Source organism: Athene noctua, chromosome 5, assembly GCF_965140245.1.
Source record: "Athene noctua chromosome 5, bAthNoc1.hap1.1, whole genome shotgun sequence".
NCBI lineage: Eukaryota > Metazoa > Chordata > Aves > Strigiformes > Strigidae > Athene > Athene noctua.
The window spans coordinates 597,961-614,360 of record NC_134041.1 but is presented as its reverse complement, the minus strand read 5'-3'; the positions used below and the strand labels follow the sequence as shown (position 1 = coordinate 614,360).

The window sequence follows — 16,400 nt, the reverse complement described above, 5'->3', positions numbered from 1 at the left end:
GAGAATTTTAATATTTTTATAGACATGTAACTTAAAAATTAGTTTTCTGCTGAATCTCCTCGCCCTGTTTTAACTTGAGAGATGTCCACATACACTATTACCCAACAGAATGTTCTATCTGATTTTCTCAAAATATTTATATTCATGTCATATTTTAATTAGCCTTAATGAAATATTTAGGTAACCCACCTCTTACTAAAGTTTGGAGCGGATGTGAATGCAAGTGGAGAAGTTGGAGACAGACCTCTCCACTTGGCTTCTGCCAAAGGCTTTCTCAACATAACAAAGCTCTTGATGGAAGAGGGGAGCAAAGCTGATGGTAAGAAAATATATTTTTAAAAGTCAACTTCAACATTGTATTTTATAGACAGTCAGGCCTTGAGTGTTGAATTTAGCTTCCTAACACGTACTCTCTGTGTGTTTGTGTATCATCTTTGGGCAACTGAAACAAAAAAAATAGCAGCTGGAGAGTTTCCTTCACTTCTTCTGTATGCTTGGTTTGCCATCTCACATGCATTCTGCTTCCATTAATAAATCAGAGGTGAAAAACAGCAGCAGGAACAGAATTAAGATTAATATACAGAGGTAGCTTACTATCGAGACTTCATGCAATCAGAGAACACGTGACCGTGCGGTACGTATTTCCAATCAAAATGACTTAAATGCATAGTGAACTCCTGGTGAATGAGATACAGATGAAAGATTTTAAGTCAAAATTATACAGCAAGTAATTTAAAATGATTCAGATGAGAAATCGAAATGGTTCACAAACAATTTCACAGAAAATGGAATCTTCTTAGCACATGCTTTATTTTGCTTCGCGAGCTTCCTAGGCTGCATTGTGGGACACTTCCCACAAGGGACAGTGGCTGTGTGAGGCGTCGTGGGCCGCACAGGTACACAGGTCTATCAGCATTTTCGGTGCTGTTGGTATTCCGTGAGCGATAGGAATCTGCCTTCTTTTCACAGGTGGTCCCACGCCGATGCCATCACTCTAACATTGCAGTTCAGCGCTGTGTATTTTGCATGTGCCACAATTTAAGGTATTTTTCCCTGTAATTAATATTAGCATGCAAGTAGCGGCACTGCTGAATTCTTACACTTGCTCTTCTGTTCCCTCTCCCATGCTGTTTCCGGAGTGCAGAAGGCACTGACCACACTCCAGCCTCCCTTTCCCAGCGCTGTGACGCTGCATCACAGGCGCGTGCATAACGCTTTCCGCCACGTCCTACAAACTCTTAGAAATGTTGAAACTTAGAGGTCAAATTTTATGCATATTATGATTACCAGTGCAGAGATTCTTAAATACTAAACAACTTTAAAATGATTTAGAAATTAATTTCTTATCCTCAGAATAAGAGAATGTTGTTGCAAAGGATCAGGGTGTTACTTGCCGAAGCGCTGCTCTTTAACACATCTCTGGACAACAGCATTACTCTTGTTAACACATCCACAATATACAAGGTAAAATCTCGGTCCCCTTGAAGCTCTCGACCTAGCAGCCTGCCGGATGCCTGGTTCCAGACTATGCAGGCAGCTATTCATGAACTAAAAGCAGCAGAGCCTAAGAGGGGCAGGTGAAGAAGGGAGGTTGTGCAGCCGTGTTTGCAAAGCGTCTTACACCGCCAGGCTCAGCTCTTCCCTTGTCTCACCTGGTCCGACACCCCCCGACGCCTGTCAGCCCACGCCGGGAGAGGTTTGGCACAGGTTCTGTGTTCTCAGGCTGCAGTCTTCAGCGCTGGCTCTGTAAAGCCCAGACATTCCTGAATAATTGTAAAAGCAGGGACAAGAGCCCGCGAGGCCTCTTCCTTGCCCAGTACGCCCAGTCGTGCCAAAAGCAGCAGCGCTCACGGACCCCTGTTCCTACGCTGCTAGTGGCATGAAGGCTGCGTTTCTCCCCAGTTTCCTCCTCTTTGCTAGATTTTAACAGCACAAATTTACCATATTCTCTGCGAGGCCTGCCTACAGCACACACATCCTACTTGCGCGGTAAAAAAGCAGCGTGGAGGGAAACGGCACGACTCAGGTTTGTAAATGTTTTTTTCAATGGTGAGCTCTCCATGGGTGTGCACTGAACTGACACGGTTGTCATAAAGAGGCGAAGAGAAGAAACGTTCACTTACCATAACAAGGCAGTGGGAGGTTCACTATCAGTCAGATAGTTTATTCCAAAAGGAAAAGAATCTGGGACGTATTTGTTTCAGATTATTTTCTTGAAAACCAGAATCTTCAGCACTGGAAAAAGAAAAAGCAGCCTGGACGCGGGGAGCCTTTTACTCACAAGCAGAACACTTTGAAACACGGTATAAACACAGCAGGGGAGGAACAACTCCTGAACGCCTAGGAATGAGAGTAATTGGTGAAATAACCTGGAGAAATTTTGGCAGTATTCTGTGCAGCCTGGTAATTGGTGTCATGAACTTGAACTGTTTCTTTTAACATAGCCTGGCTGACTCCTTGATCCACTCGGAGGCCATGGCAACTGAAGAAAAACAGTGATCACTGAATCAGACTGAAAAGGTCAGAATACCGGTGAAATGTAGCCACATTTGCAGCCTAACAACAGCCAGAGTTCGTCTTCAACCCAACCACAATACATAAGAAAAACATAAAAGGAATATACTGCCGTGTGTATATCACCACGGAAGTTCCCATTTTACATGTGCATGTGTTTAGAGCCAGTATGTTACGAGTGCAGACAGTTCTCCAGATGCTGATCTCATAATCTGTTTTAACAGAAACACCGTAGGGAAGGACTAAGTAAATTCTCTGTATTTTCCGAAATCACATAAGGTCTTCCAAGCACATTTCTTGAGGTATTGATCAGATTCCTTGAAGCTCCAAATTCATTTTGAGATCATTAATTTATCTCAAAGACCGGCATGGCATTACAAGCTGCTATCACTTAAACCGTCTTAACTGTCTTGAGATCTTTACGAACTGATTTAGTGTGGAATTTCTCATTTCTGTTTTTAACAGCTTCTATTTCCTTCTTCCTTTTTTCACACCTTCCAAACTCCTAGAGATTTTAATTTTGCATCACGGAGTCAATATAATTGCTACTGACTTCCATATATATTCTATCAGGAAATTCAGTTTTATGTTTTAGAATGTCTAAATCGTAGAATGGGGTACAAAGTATCACTTCATCATTTTTGATTCATTCTTGTTATCTGGTAGGTTTTTTCCTAGGATAATCATAATAAACAAAACAAAGATAAGGGGTTTTTTTCTTAAAGTAAAGCAGAAAAGGAAGTTCATTACAAAGAGAAACCACCCGTATTCCTAATTAGCCCTTCTCTTTCCTCATTTCATAGTTTCGCTGGTTTTGGCCGTTGCCTGGTTATGGCCTTGTCCTGCAGAGGTGTGTTGTGGAGGGCTGAGCCCATTAGGTAACCAGAAGGGCACAGTCAGGTCTCGGGAGGGCCGACTTCCCAACCAAAGTCCACGTCACCTAATTGTTTGTTTCTCAGTCTCACCTGCTGCTTACGTGACGGCAGGTGAACCTGAGCACTGACAATGCAGAGCTGTGGGTTTCACCCCTTGTGTTATCAGCGGGCCTGGGGGCACGGCCGCGCTCGCTGCTGCTGGTGGCTCAACACCCCAGCAGGGAAAAGGAAAGGGTGAGTGAAAGGTGGGTTTTATGAAGTAATGGTAATTTAGAACTGTCCGTATGTTCTGCTCCTTTTTTATGTTGCGTTTCTTTGAAATCAGGGAGGGCCTGGAAATAATTGCTTCTCAAATGCTTAAACATCGAAGTAGGACTTCTAATGCAGATGTTTGCATGGCTTTGAAAACTGTTCCTTTCAAAATGAAAGAAAAAATTTGTATTTAAAAAACTGTTTTATAACCTGATGTGGTAGCTAAGGAACAAAATATCTTCAAACCTAGAAAACTAGTTGGTGGCTAGGAAACAAATGTTTCCCTTGCTTCAGATAAGCTTCATGTTCTTTTTTATTGTTCTTCAAACTGGTGGTCCTGGAGGTTTCTTTCTGGGACCATGTGGTATAAAATATATTCCTAGTCTTTGTAATTCCTATGGTCTTTTAATAAAATTTTCCTGCTTTCAGGGCTACTGAGCTGCCTAGAGTGGCAGGTCCCTGTTTCTCAAGTATCTTTGAAAGTCACTGTCACCTCTGTCAAATACAATCAATTTTAAATTTAAAACCAAAATGTAATATTAAAAATCCAGGCACGTTCAGTTGCGCTTCTCTGAATATTAAACACTTATCACTCGCTGGGACTTGGGCAATTGCCCTTATTTTTCTAAAACAGACTTGCACTGTCTTATTTTCATCCTTTTACTTACTGTAATAGTTTCACCTGTTACTTTCTCCCTACATAATGTCTCAGTCCTAAGAATAATTTCTACAGTACTCCATTTTGTTCCAGACAAAAAGTTAACATTTGCTCATTTTTACTGATTACTTGTAAGGCAACCTCAGTTTTTATTCTGACTGCCATGACAGTTGTACTCTCTATCCCAAATTTAATATAAAAATACTTTAAAGTTTCATTTTTAAGAACTCTCCTGTACTCTTCTTTAGTAATTCCTGAATCAATATGATGTACTTTTTTTGCCGTAACTTTCTTCTGAAGTGCTTTTGATTGATTTTTCTGTGTTTTGACTCTGAACTTCTTCAAGGCAATATTCCAGTGTACCTGTTGTATTTCATTTAGAAATCAAAAAGCTATCAGTTAAGGCAAAAACCATCATCCCCTGTTGTAGTTACGTATCCTTCCGCAGGCATAGGAAAGGCCTTGCAAGTATTTGACGTGTATCTTCGTTTCTTTCCTTGCTTCTACCTTACACCTTGTTGTGCTGTGGAAGCTCATGGCCCTGAGGCCCCTGATGTCCTTCAGGTCATTCTGTGGACACATATTCTAAAATGCTGACATTTATTATGATAAAACCTTGACATTTATTCCCCTCTTATTTATTGCATTTCAGAATGAATCTGTTCTGGTACTGCGTCATAATCAAAAATAAAGGCATGTGACATGAATCTATTAAGTGAAGAATTATTTTAGAATAGACAAATAAAACAGTTTACTCTTTTTAATATAAGTCTGCTAGAAGGGTTAGTGGGAGCAGCTAATGAAATTTGTGGGCCACAAGCTTAATATAAGTTATAGGTGTTTTTTGGTTTGGGTTTGTTTGGTTTTTTTGGCCTGAAATTCATCTTTGGAACTGTCACTAGTCATCAGTGAAGGTATAAGTTCAGCTCATTTTAAAGGACTGTCTATTTCTGTGAGCACTCAGCATTGCTTCAGAAAGGTTTTTAAAAAGAGGTTTGTTTTAATTTTCATTGCTCTTTATAGTCAGAGAATATCGGGAGAAGACAGAACCTCAGAATGTGCTTGGTTCACCCCTTGCCCCAAGGAGGCTCAGTTGCAGGAGCTGAGAGATGTTTGCCAAAGCTGTGCTTAAAGGCCTGTGTAGTACAGGTTTGGACACCTGTAATGACAGTTTATTCCTTAGTAGACTATTAATTTCTTGTGAACTGTCTCAAAGATCTGGTGCTTGACTGAACTGAGAACTGAATATTGCCCAAACTCGACTGTATTTGTCAGTTCTATCAGTTACGGTATCAACCAGTTACGCTTGTTCTACCTTTAAACGTAGAAAGAAATACATTGAGAATCACAGAAATGCATTCTGCCTGTTAAAACTGAACAAAGACCCTTTTGGGATAATGAACACAGCATTTGTATGTGTCTGTACCACGGAGAAGTCTGCCGAGAGCCTTGCGCGATCTCTTCCCTCCCAGGGGAGGAGCGGTGCGGGGGAGCCCACAGCCGCCTCGGGCTCACGCCGAGGAGGGGTCCCGGGTGGGGGGCTGCAATCCCCCCGCCTGTGAAGAGGCAGATCACGCTCCTGGCACGGGTGTGCTCCAGGAACACGAGCAGTCTCAAACAGTTCCCGCCTGCAGGCCAAGGACCTTGCAGGGAGATGAAAACAGAAATCCAGATGTTTGAGCTAATTCCCTTCCTTTCTCACCCTTTCTGTATTCATATTTTAATAGTGACTATGAAAAATGTATCCTTATGTCTCCATTTTTTATTTAAATTTCCTTTTCGTCACTGTATAACTTTATCAAGAATCCTTGATCCTGCTACTCGAGGAACCTCACATAAACCTTAAAACCATCTGGATTTTCCTTTCCTAAGAGCAACAATGAAGTAGGTTTCTTCCTAGTACTTGTAATTAATAACTATGGTTCCATGCATTTGGAATAACTCAGTGGATTGCTTTCTTACATACAGTAACTGTATTTTACCTTTGCTTCACATCGTAATATACTGACAGCAATTGCTCTTTCTAATGGTCATTTATAACTCGTGATTCCTTCACGGAAAGCTACATCAAAACATTCAATATATCTGCTACTGGAAGAAAGCAATTATACCCTGAGTCCAAAAAATCGTCTCGACAGTGTACTACAGATGGCACTGAGGGATGCAGTGTTGATATATGAAAGCTCACAGAAATTTCAATTTTAAAGAAAAAGGACCATAAATATTTTAGCAGGAGGTTTCAAAACATATGGGTATAACACATAGAGCATCCTGAAGAATCCAAAACAAGTTGTGTAAGTATAAAATACTTTCTTTGGTCTCTTTCTGGGTCAAATGGCAGTGAATGCTCAGGACAACGAAGATCACGTTCCTCTGCACTTCTGCTGTCGATTTGGACACCATGAACTTGTGAAGTTCTTGCTGCAGAGCAGCTTTGAAGTTCAGCCCCACGTGGTGAATATCTACGGAGACACACCTTTACACCTGTGAGTCGCGGGGAAGCTCCGTGTTACGTGGTCGGGCCTCGTTAGAAAGCTGGTGTTGTTAACGGCTCTTTACTGGCTTCCTCTTCAGTGCATGTTACAATGGCAAGTTTGAAGTTGTCAAGGAAATAATTCAGCTCTCAGGAACAGAAAGTCTCACTAAAGAAAACATATTCAGTGAAACGGCTTTCCACAGGTGAGATGTTTACAACGCCATCAGCACCATTCCACCTGCACACGCGCGCAGCACCCGCGATTACAAACGTCCCGCCGCAGCCAGGGGCGAGCTCCACGGGGACCATGAGTTTGTATCTTGAGACACAGGGGAGGACACGAGGTAAGAGGTAGAACCGGGCAGTGAACGGGGAGGGAGAGGGAGGCAGCACAGGCCTGGGGTCCGGCAGCGTCTGGCTGAGGGAGGGTTTCTCCGTCTGCGCAGCCCCGGTCTGAGCCTAGAGCCTGTCCTGCCCCAACCCGCTGGAGCCGAGGTACTCCAAATCAGAAATGAGGCGGCAGAACACAGTTTGGTCACGACGCTCTAAGCTTCTGAACTGTTATTTAAGAGGCCCTTTGCAAAATAAACTTTATTAATTTTGCATAGCTGTGCAAAATTAATTTACACAACCATAATTAGAATGTTTTTGAAAGAACAGAAGCGAACATGCTTTGGTGGATTAATCATGCATTCGCACATTTCTAAAGTTCCTTTATTCTATTACTACATTTTTATCTCTGTATAATTCTTCTTAAATTTTTGGCTACCCAAAGTATTTGTCCTTTTATGGGCTATGGCATTCACTTTTCCCTTTATTTTTGCAGTGCTTGCACCTATGGAAAGAACATAGAACTTGTAAAATTTCTTCTTGACCAGAACATTGTAAGCATCAATCACCAAGGAAGGGATGGACACACAGGTAACATCATCCTCCTTGGTGTGTGTGAGTGCATATACCAGCAACAAAAAATTTGGAAGCTGTACAGGCTCAGGATTTCCAGGTTCATTCCCCTGGTAACTGATGATCAACATCCAGTTCCCTTTCAGGCAGATCTCGGCCTTTTTGAAATATGTTTGCAGGCAGGCATAAAGTGGTAGGAGTTCAGTGAGGATGTGTCGGGCTCGTTAGCCTGTATATGAGTAACAAAACCTGATGTAAACTGATTCTCCCCTAGTTAGGCTTTTAAGTAGTCTTTAGAACTGGGCCCAAGTATTATTGTGTTGGGGACTAGGCACACACGATAGGGTGTCTGAAGGGCTGCACGCCTCCGCGTCCCTACGACAGGCAACAGAAGAAGCAGCCTCCTTTGTTTCCAATTGCTTTTCCTCGGGTACGAAGTTGTTAAATGTGATTTGCAGGTGGTAGAGTAAATGCTGACATGTTGTGTAGCCGGCAGTAGATTGGTTCTCACAGCATTAATATTTTATTTTCACCTATTGCCTCAGGCGGTTTTTTTATAATAAATTCCTTAATCGAGGAAATCGATTTGCTGTTTGTCCCATGGCGCTGTCGTGGCAGCGTGCGTGCCGAGCTCTCTCTGTTGCAGGGTTACACTGCGCGTGCTACCATGGCCACATTCGACTTGTGCAGTTCCTCCTGGATAACGGAGCCGATATGAACCTGGTAGCTTGTGATCCCAGCAGGTCCAGTGGAGAAAAGGATGAGCAGACCTGTTTGATGTGGGCTTATGAGAAAGGTATTTTAATTTTCTAGTTTCTGCTACGAAATCCACAGGAGCAGAACGGGAAGGAGATGACGCTACAGAACAACCCCCTCAGGGCCTGCAGGCTAAGAGCTCTCACCATCTGCTTTCCAGTCCCAGGCACGAAGGGTTATAGAAACCAGCCCTTTTATTTGTCTTCTCAGATATTCTGTTAAACATCGGTTTAATTCAACACAAAACCAAGGACGGGAGTATTTATACGCTGCTAAAATACAAAACATACAGCCTGTTCAGAAAAGGCTATTTCCCCCTCTGGTATGTGCGTGAGTTCTGATTTTATTACTGCAGGAGGCCTTACAAGGAGTGATGGTTCAGAGTCAATAATCTTAAATCCTTGCAGATACGGATCAAAGCGAGGTGTTTTCCATGGCTGCTGTTACGCTGTCCTACACGCACAGCAGTGTGTCGGGTTTCTGCCCTGTTTTTGACTCCGTGACTTCTGGGACATTCCCCCCTCCTCCAGAAACACTGCAGCACCATTGATTGTGAGGATGACTGTCATATAGTAAAAGTGCAGCTTTCAAAGGTCTTTCAAAGCCCGGATACGGGCAAAATACTCTGTATGAAATTACTGAGGGAAAGCTCATCTTTGAAGGGTTTGGCAAATAACTTTCGGTAGGGCCAAGCAGAGCAACGTGTGTCAGACGTGGGAGCCACGAGCCCCCTGCCCCGACGCCGCTCTGCTCCGGTTCCTTGCGAGAACGACGAGCGGAGCCCCTGCCCCCAGCAACGCACTGTACAGATTGCGTCTGGCTTAGGACACCAAAACTGAAATATTTTCAGGCACCGGTTTTCTTGTAAGGCCTGTTGAAGACTTTTGCCAACTTCCATTTCAAGGTCCCTGCAGCAGGGTTTTTTCTATTGCCGTGGTCACATTTCAGCATTAGGGGTAGACTCGCCAAGCATCACGCTTGGGTTTATGGGCAGGTATTTCCCCGTATTTCTGTAATTAACGATCACAGTATGTTTCAGATTAGTGCCGCTGTATCTTTACTTACATGTTTTATAGGCACATTGTACTTTTTTTAAAATGTTTACCTGCAAATCCTTGTACTTCCTCTTTCTTTCCTAGGTCACGATGCCATTGTGACCCTCCTGAAGCACTATAAGAGACCTCAGGATGAGTCGCCCTGTAACGAATACTCACAGCCTGGAGGAGGTACAGTCTGAGAAACCACTTTATTCTACAGCTGCAGGGGCTGATCCAAAGGCTGCTGAAGTCTCTGGAAATGTTCCACTGATGTCAGGGAGCTTTGGGTCAGTTCTGTCTGGCTCAAAGAAAATTAGTGTCATGAGAATCGCCATTTTCCAGGTACCCTCTATTTGTGTCAGAAGTCTTCCTTTATCTTAAAATACAGTTGTCGCTTCGTGTTACTCGCTGGAAAGAAAAGCTAAAAACTGTGAGACGAAGCTCAATCCCAAGTAATCCTTACTCAAACCGTTTTACATCCTCGTGTAGCCATTCCCTCTGTTGTTTAGCTCCGATGTGTATTTTCACCCCTTTATTATTCATTCTTTAAGCAATCGTTGCCTCATGAATTTATCAGTACAGACACTTACACTGTCACTGAATTCCCTAAGATTCTTTCTCTTCTTCTATTTCAGATGGTTCCTATGTGTCAGTTCCATCCCCTCTAGGAAAGATTAAAAGCATGACTAAAGGTATTTTCAGTGGCAAGAGAAAACTTGAACTTTTATGGTCTTTTTACCCAAGGTGTTTGTCAGCATAAACATACTACACGTGATTCATTATTCCTGGAATTTTCGTTGTTCAGAACTGTAATGATGTGCACAAGCAGCAGCTATATTTCCCCAGGATAATTTTAGGAGACAATCTACTTAGCTTTGCTGCTCAGCAACATTATAATTCCCGTGTCTATCTTATTTTCATTTACTTTAAAAAATACATTTATTTTTATTTCCTTGGAGAAAAGGATGTAATTGGGAATTTGTGTTAATGAAATACACACATATCCATGAATGCAAACAAATACCATATTGAATTCCACTGTAAAATGCCTGGATTTTCTTTACAAGAAAAATTCTGTCCAAAAATAATTTGTGTTCATCTGAAACACATATTGATAAAACATTCAGATGAATACTTGTACTTCAAAATATTTCATATTTTTTGTGGTGCTTTCAATTTTCCACTTCACACATTCACTCTGGACATAATCAAATCCTCACATCTTTTACACAGCAGCATTTAAATGTTCCATTTGGAAATATTCTGATAAACTTTACAGTAATAAACCAAAAAGATCAACAAGGCAGAGAGCTTTGCTAACTAAATTACATCGCAAAATTTAGATTCCACACGTCGCTACAGAGTCGGTCAGATCTGGAATAACATCCCCTGCCTTCGTAACAAGCATTAGCTGTACCGAGGAAAAGGAGCTAATTCACTGGACAAGGAGTTTTACGCAGCCATCCCATGGCGGGGCAGAAGGCGCTTTGGGGACCGTGTTCACCAGCGATAAGATTTTAAAGCCAAGACAGCCCAAAGCAACTGTAGCACTGCAAGTGTGTGTCTGTTACTGGGGTTTGCTGAGGTTACTGAAAGAAAAGGGAACCAGTTTACAGGAGGAAAATCAGCTTTTACTGCACAACGGTTTTGTGAAGTTGCTTCTGTTCTGCGCTTCCCCGTGACCCCGCACTTTACAAAAAGGAGAAGTGTTTTCTTTTGCAGAAAAGGCGGACGTTCTCCTCCTCCGTGCTGGTCTGCCGTCACATTTCCACCTTCAGCTCTCGGAAATAGAGTTCCATGAGATTATCGGCTCAGGTACCAGGAACAAGAATACATCCATTTTAAATGTTCGATGTTCATAATAAATATCTTTGTGCTTATTTATTTTAAATCATTTTAGGGTCTTTTGGAAAAGTATATAAGGGACGATGCAGAAACAAAATTGTTGCAATCAAACGGTAAGTTTATCAGACTTTTCCGTCTTGTTTGGTTAATAACCTTGTTTGCACTATTAAACCCCCCACATATTTTATGATATTTTTGCCTTACTGCTGTCTCTCGTGTAAATTCTAAGGTACCGAGCCAATACCTACTGCTCCAAATCTGATGTGGACATGTTCTGCCGGGAAGTTTCCATTCTCTGCCGGCTGAATCATCCCTGTGTCATCCAGTTTGTGGGAGCCTGTTTAGACGACCCAAGCCAGTTTGCGATAGTCACTCAGTACATTTCCGGGGGATCGCTCTTCTCCCTGCTCCACGAGCAGAAGAGGTATGACACCGCTTCTCGGCTTGGGCTTGGGCCACAGCATTTGGAAGACTAGTAAATCTGTGCTGATGAAATGTTACTCCTTTCAGCATAAAACAATAGAGAAAGGAACATGCTAAAAAAATTTCAGCTTCAATTCAGAGGCAAATCAATAAGTAATCACAAACCTGTGATTGTCATTATTTTACATTGCATCAATTATAGAACATTATTTTGTATTTAAAGCAACTTTAAAGGCTCCATGGTTTACAGATAAGAATAATTTGCAGATAATTTTTTTTTCTGTTTATTAACTTTGGGTAATATTCTATCTTTCTTCAAAATACAGAACTCTTGATCTGCAGTCCAAATTGATCATTGCAGTTGATGTTGCCAAAGGCATGGAGTACCTCCACAATCTCACGCAGCCAATCATACATCGTGATTTGAACAGGTAAGTTTCTTACTTTATCTTAAAAATTCAGGGACTGTGAAGCCTCAGAGCAACAGCGATGGTCCGAGTGCCCTGTCCCTGGGTGTCTCACTGACGCTGCCGAGGCTGGAGGGAGGCTGCTGGCATCATCCGCGGTGTCTGACATTCACTGGGGGCTTCGGTACATTTTGGTTGAATGACTTAACACACAGTAGCCAATTTCATGCTTAAAATAATTTCGCTGACAAATATATTATCTGAGGTTTACGAAATATTATTTATAAAATATTTGCATACTTTAGTCCTGTGGAATAGCCTTTTTCCGATTTATACTATCTACTTCATTTCCCCAGTGCAATTTCTTGAATCCAATTCCTTTCACCTACTTTTGCCCCTCTAAGAATTAAGTGCCTGATTTACTCACTAGTCCCGCTGAGGTGGCTACAGAAATGCGCGCAGGCTTCCGGCAGGGAACCCCTGCCTTAGTTTCAGGTGCCGGTGCCGCGCCTGGGAGGGCGCTGGGTGTAGAGGCCGTGCCTGGTGCCGACACCCAGAGGTACCGAGGGCGAGCCCCAGCCCCGGAGTCAGCTGGCGGCGCACAAACCGCTGCAGGTCACGTTTCTGGGACCAGAATTGTCCCCGAAGGTGCAGCTGCCGCAGGCCAGCGCTTCCTCGCACCCACGCTTCCACAGAGAAGAATCTTCTCTGCTGAGCATAAACTTTGTGTCGTGCCTCCCTCGGACATCGCTCAGACAAGCCGTTCTGCACTAACTTCTGCTTTGGAATGGACTAACCACAATTACCTGTAGTTGTGTTTGAAGAGGAGCAGCCAGGTGATGAAGGTCAGTGCTGAATAGCTGCTGCACCGCCCCGTGGCAGAGGTTTGCTCGCAAACAGCAGCTTCATATGTACGAGCACTGCGACAAGGAAGCTGCCCCAGAAAAGACTTTTTAAACGTAGGATGAAGTGAGTTACAGAATGGGTTTTCTTCAGTGTCAGACATACACCTCTTCATTCTTCACAGGCTTAACTAGTTGTTTTTTAAAAAAAATTACGGAAGTGTTCGTTTTGTTTATATCTCAAGTGACCAGCCCTATAAAACTGCGGTGATGTCATAACATTTTCCTGCATCTTGCTGTAAGTCTTCATTTCCCAGTGACACCGATAGCTGCAGTGAAAGATTCCTTGTGAAAGACAGGCATGCTTTTGGGAAAAGGAGCTGGGTTTTTCCCTTTGATGATCAAAGAAGTAAACTGATTGTGAGACTATGCCCAGCTCAGGGTTCAGGGTATGAAATTCTGAAAAAAAAAAAAAAATGAGGCAGCAGCAATTTTCTGGACGTTGCTGTTGGCATCTCCAGGAGAGCAGCTGGCTTGCACATGGGACAGGTTCTGTTTTCCTGCTCCACGTGTACCTGCAGCGACAGCTCTGCAAAGGCACCCGTGAAGGGAGGGACCCAAGTGTAGTTTGTCCTTTCTAAATGGGAGGTTTCTTGGGATTTAAATCGTAACAGCACGTTTGTTTGGAAGAGGGTGCAAACCGAAGCCACCGAACTCAGCGTCCTGCCTCTGGCAGCAGCCCGCAGGGAGAGGTTGGAGAGCCAGGCAGGTGTGTCATGGCAATGGCTGGAATTCTCTCAGTGCCCCAGAACTCTGGGTTCAGAAAGGTACTTTCAAAAATGAGTACCTGCTCTCTGAAGCCATTTTTTAAATGAAAGAATAACTCTATTTGTGGTTTCAAAAGAAAAAATATCCTTGCAGACTGAAGAAGAAAATCAGATCACTAATGCAAAAGAAACTGCACATTTCTTTATTTTAGTTTGAAAAATGCAGCCTGCAAACCCTGTCGCCTCAAGCCAGTCTGCTGGGATTTATGAGCCCTAGGTCAGCAATATTGGCACAAACTCTGCTTTACACTCTGACCGCAGATTTGAGCAGACTTTGCTATATTTGTCTCCTGCAATGTATAAGTGCATCCATCTGCTTGTGTTAAAGCTGCTACAAGCACATAAAAATGGCTACTGTGAACCATTGCCAATTACGTACCAAATTACTTTATTTAAATGTGCAGCTATGGTGTTTCTGTATGGGTGTGATAAATGTATGGTGCTCGGAAGGATATTGCTGATGTGTTATATTCATCCGTGGATAATGACTATATGGAGGCTTCATCTAAGTATATTCATATAAGCCATATCCTACAATTTCACTGTAGTAGAACTACATAAAATTTGTGTGTTGAAGAGTATTTTAAATGCACTTTGGATTGACTAAATACTTCCAAACCCCTGTCACGCCAAAATGCTTTTAGCCTAAGAAATCCTGAACCCACACTTCAGCGGCCTTTGAAATGCCTTATTTTGGCATTTTAAATTATTTTTTTCTATTCCACCTAGTTTTTCTTTTTAAAATTCTGATTCAAATTCCGAGTTCTTAAAATATAATTCTACATATCAGATAAAACTTTTAAAAAAAAGAAAATCTGAAATTGAATGTCTCATCTTCATCTGAACAAGTAGCATTTCGTTGAGGAGAAATGTCTGCTCCCCAGCTTTTGTTCAATAATGTGAAGCTCCATAAAATGTTCTGAGTCAATGCAAAATGAAACAGTCCATTAAAATCACTTATTCAAACAGTTCCATTAATTAGCAGCAGCCATTAGGACAGCCAAACTCTTAAGCACGATTCAAATTATCTTCTAACGCATTTGGAACTAATTGCAATTCATTACCAAGTGACTTGACTGCAAAAGTTTTCTGTAACCAGTTCTGAGTGATTTGGGAGGAATTTGGGGAAATCCTGGGAGGGAAAACTCCAACTGTCTGTTCCCGACTACGCTTGTGCGCAATTCCTGCCCATGGCACGGGGGAGTCATCGTCCTCCTCCTCCTCCTCCTTCTCTTCCTCTTCCTCCTCCTCCTCCGGCTCAGCTCCAGACCCCTCAGCCCTCGCCCCAGAGCCCAGGGCAATGTCCCCCCAAAAGGCCCGGGGCTCCCCAGGGACCGATGGCTCGGTGGGGCAGGGGGTCCCCGGAGGCTCTTGCTTTTTTTCCCCAGTGCAGATTGTGCTGACATCTTCTCATTGTGAAGACTCCAATTTTTTAGTAAGTGAAATGATGGAATGCTGAACACTTGATTCGTTGGTTTCTGTCCTTGTTGACTGAGTTTCCCACACAGGCAAACACTTTCTTCTACTCTCCTGCAAGGACGGATACAAATACTTGTTTAATCCATTTATTTGGGTTTTTTTAATTTTCCATTTGAGAAGTCTCAGTTTATTTCCAGCAGAGCACCGTGCTTTCAAACAACACACCGTCACTTTCTCTTATTACTTCATCTCCTTTCCTTTGTTTTGCCATTTTTGCTTTAAGATTTCCCCATAATCACTGAGTTCATCTGACTGTTTCTTGGCTTGTTTGGCCCATTTACCGCAGATAAAAGCATCCCTGATTGCATTACATCTAAGGGGTGAAATCTAGGGCCGTGCACTCATTCCATTTCTTCGGTGGCACAAGCGGAAGCCCTGAACCCTCAGTGTATGAACAGAAAAATCTGTTCTTGCTGCTCTAGCTGTGAGAATAGTCTCCTGATGCGCATACTTCAGGGAAGGGTGGTGAAACACTGAACTGTATTGTCATGAGAGTTTAGATGAAAACGATCCTTCTGGTAAAGAGGAAGCTCTTGGTTCTGCCAGGCCTCCAGCACATCACTGGAGCCGGGGGGGCTGGGCTCTCCCCTCCACACCGCAGCTGTGTGCGGCTTCGAAGGAGCAGCCTCCCGCCTCTGACCATCTCCTCTGCTTGTATGAGGCAGCCCTTGCACGTCCTGAGCGCTGAGACGGACACTCAGTCCTACAGTTCTGGCCCAAATCAGGACTGCAGGCAGGCTCTAATTAGGTACCTTTACTCTTCTGGCAAATTGATCTTAACCTATCTTGCACAACAAAGTCTGGGTCAAGAGCAAAGAGAAGCTATTGCTACTACAAACTTTCAGTATATTAAATTGTGAGGGAAAGCTTGGCACTGGACAGAGCTTTTCTACATTGACCTTTCTTTCTGTAAAAAAAATACAGCTGTTGATAAGGGCAATGTGCCTCCACCAGTCCTAGAGGCTTTTGGAAATGTTACAGAAAAAAGCTGTTTGGGCCAGACACCAGTGAGTATCCATTTTTTAAAGTATGTGGTGGATTGACTCGGATTTGCTGCACGGAAAGCAATCTGTATATCAACCTGGAAAAAAGACAGGCTGGAAGAA

At 42.9% G+C, this 16,400-nt stretch overlaps 1 protein-coding gene across 7 annotated transcripts in view; it reads left to right on the top strand.

Moving 5' to 3' along the window:
- Nucleotides 1–16,400, top strand: part of TNNI3K (TNNI3 interacting kinase) — an 82,648-nt gene that overhangs the window by 22,597 nt on the left and 43,651 nt on the right. For 5 of the 7 annotated variants that reach the window (XR_012633652.1, XR_012633653.1, XR_012633654.1 and 2 more), the window contains exons 7-17: nucleotides 181–319; nucleotides 6,641–6,785; nucleotides 6,874–6,978; nucleotides 7,602–7,696; nucleotides 8,325–8,474; nucleotides 9,574–9,660; nucleotides 10,107–10,163; nucleotides 11,179–11,286; nucleotides 11,372–11,429; nucleotides 11,546–11,740; nucleotides 12,066–12,170. Coding sequence is in view for 4 of the 7 variants with exons in the window: in XM_074905976.1 (XP_074762077.1) it covers nucleotides 181–319; nucleotides 6,641–6,785; nucleotides 6,874–6,978; nucleotides 7,602–7,696; nucleotides 8,325–8,474; nucleotides 9,574–9,660; nucleotides 10,107–10,163; nucleotides 11,179–11,286; nucleotides 11,372–11,429; nucleotides 11,546–11,740; nucleotides 12,066–12,170 (1,244 nt within the window). In the remaining 3 variants the exon portion in view is untranslated. The remainder of the gene's footprint in view (nucleotides 1–180; nucleotides 320–6,640; nucleotides 6,786–6,873; nucleotides 6,979–7,601; nucleotides 7,697–8,324; nucleotides 8,475–9,573; nucleotides 9,661–10,106; nucleotides 10,164–11,178; nucleotides 11,287–11,371; nucleotides 11,430–11,545; nucleotides 11,741–12,065; nucleotides 12,171–16,400) is intronic. The other 2 variants (XM_074905978.1, XM_074905975.1) reach the window with 1 other exon arrangement.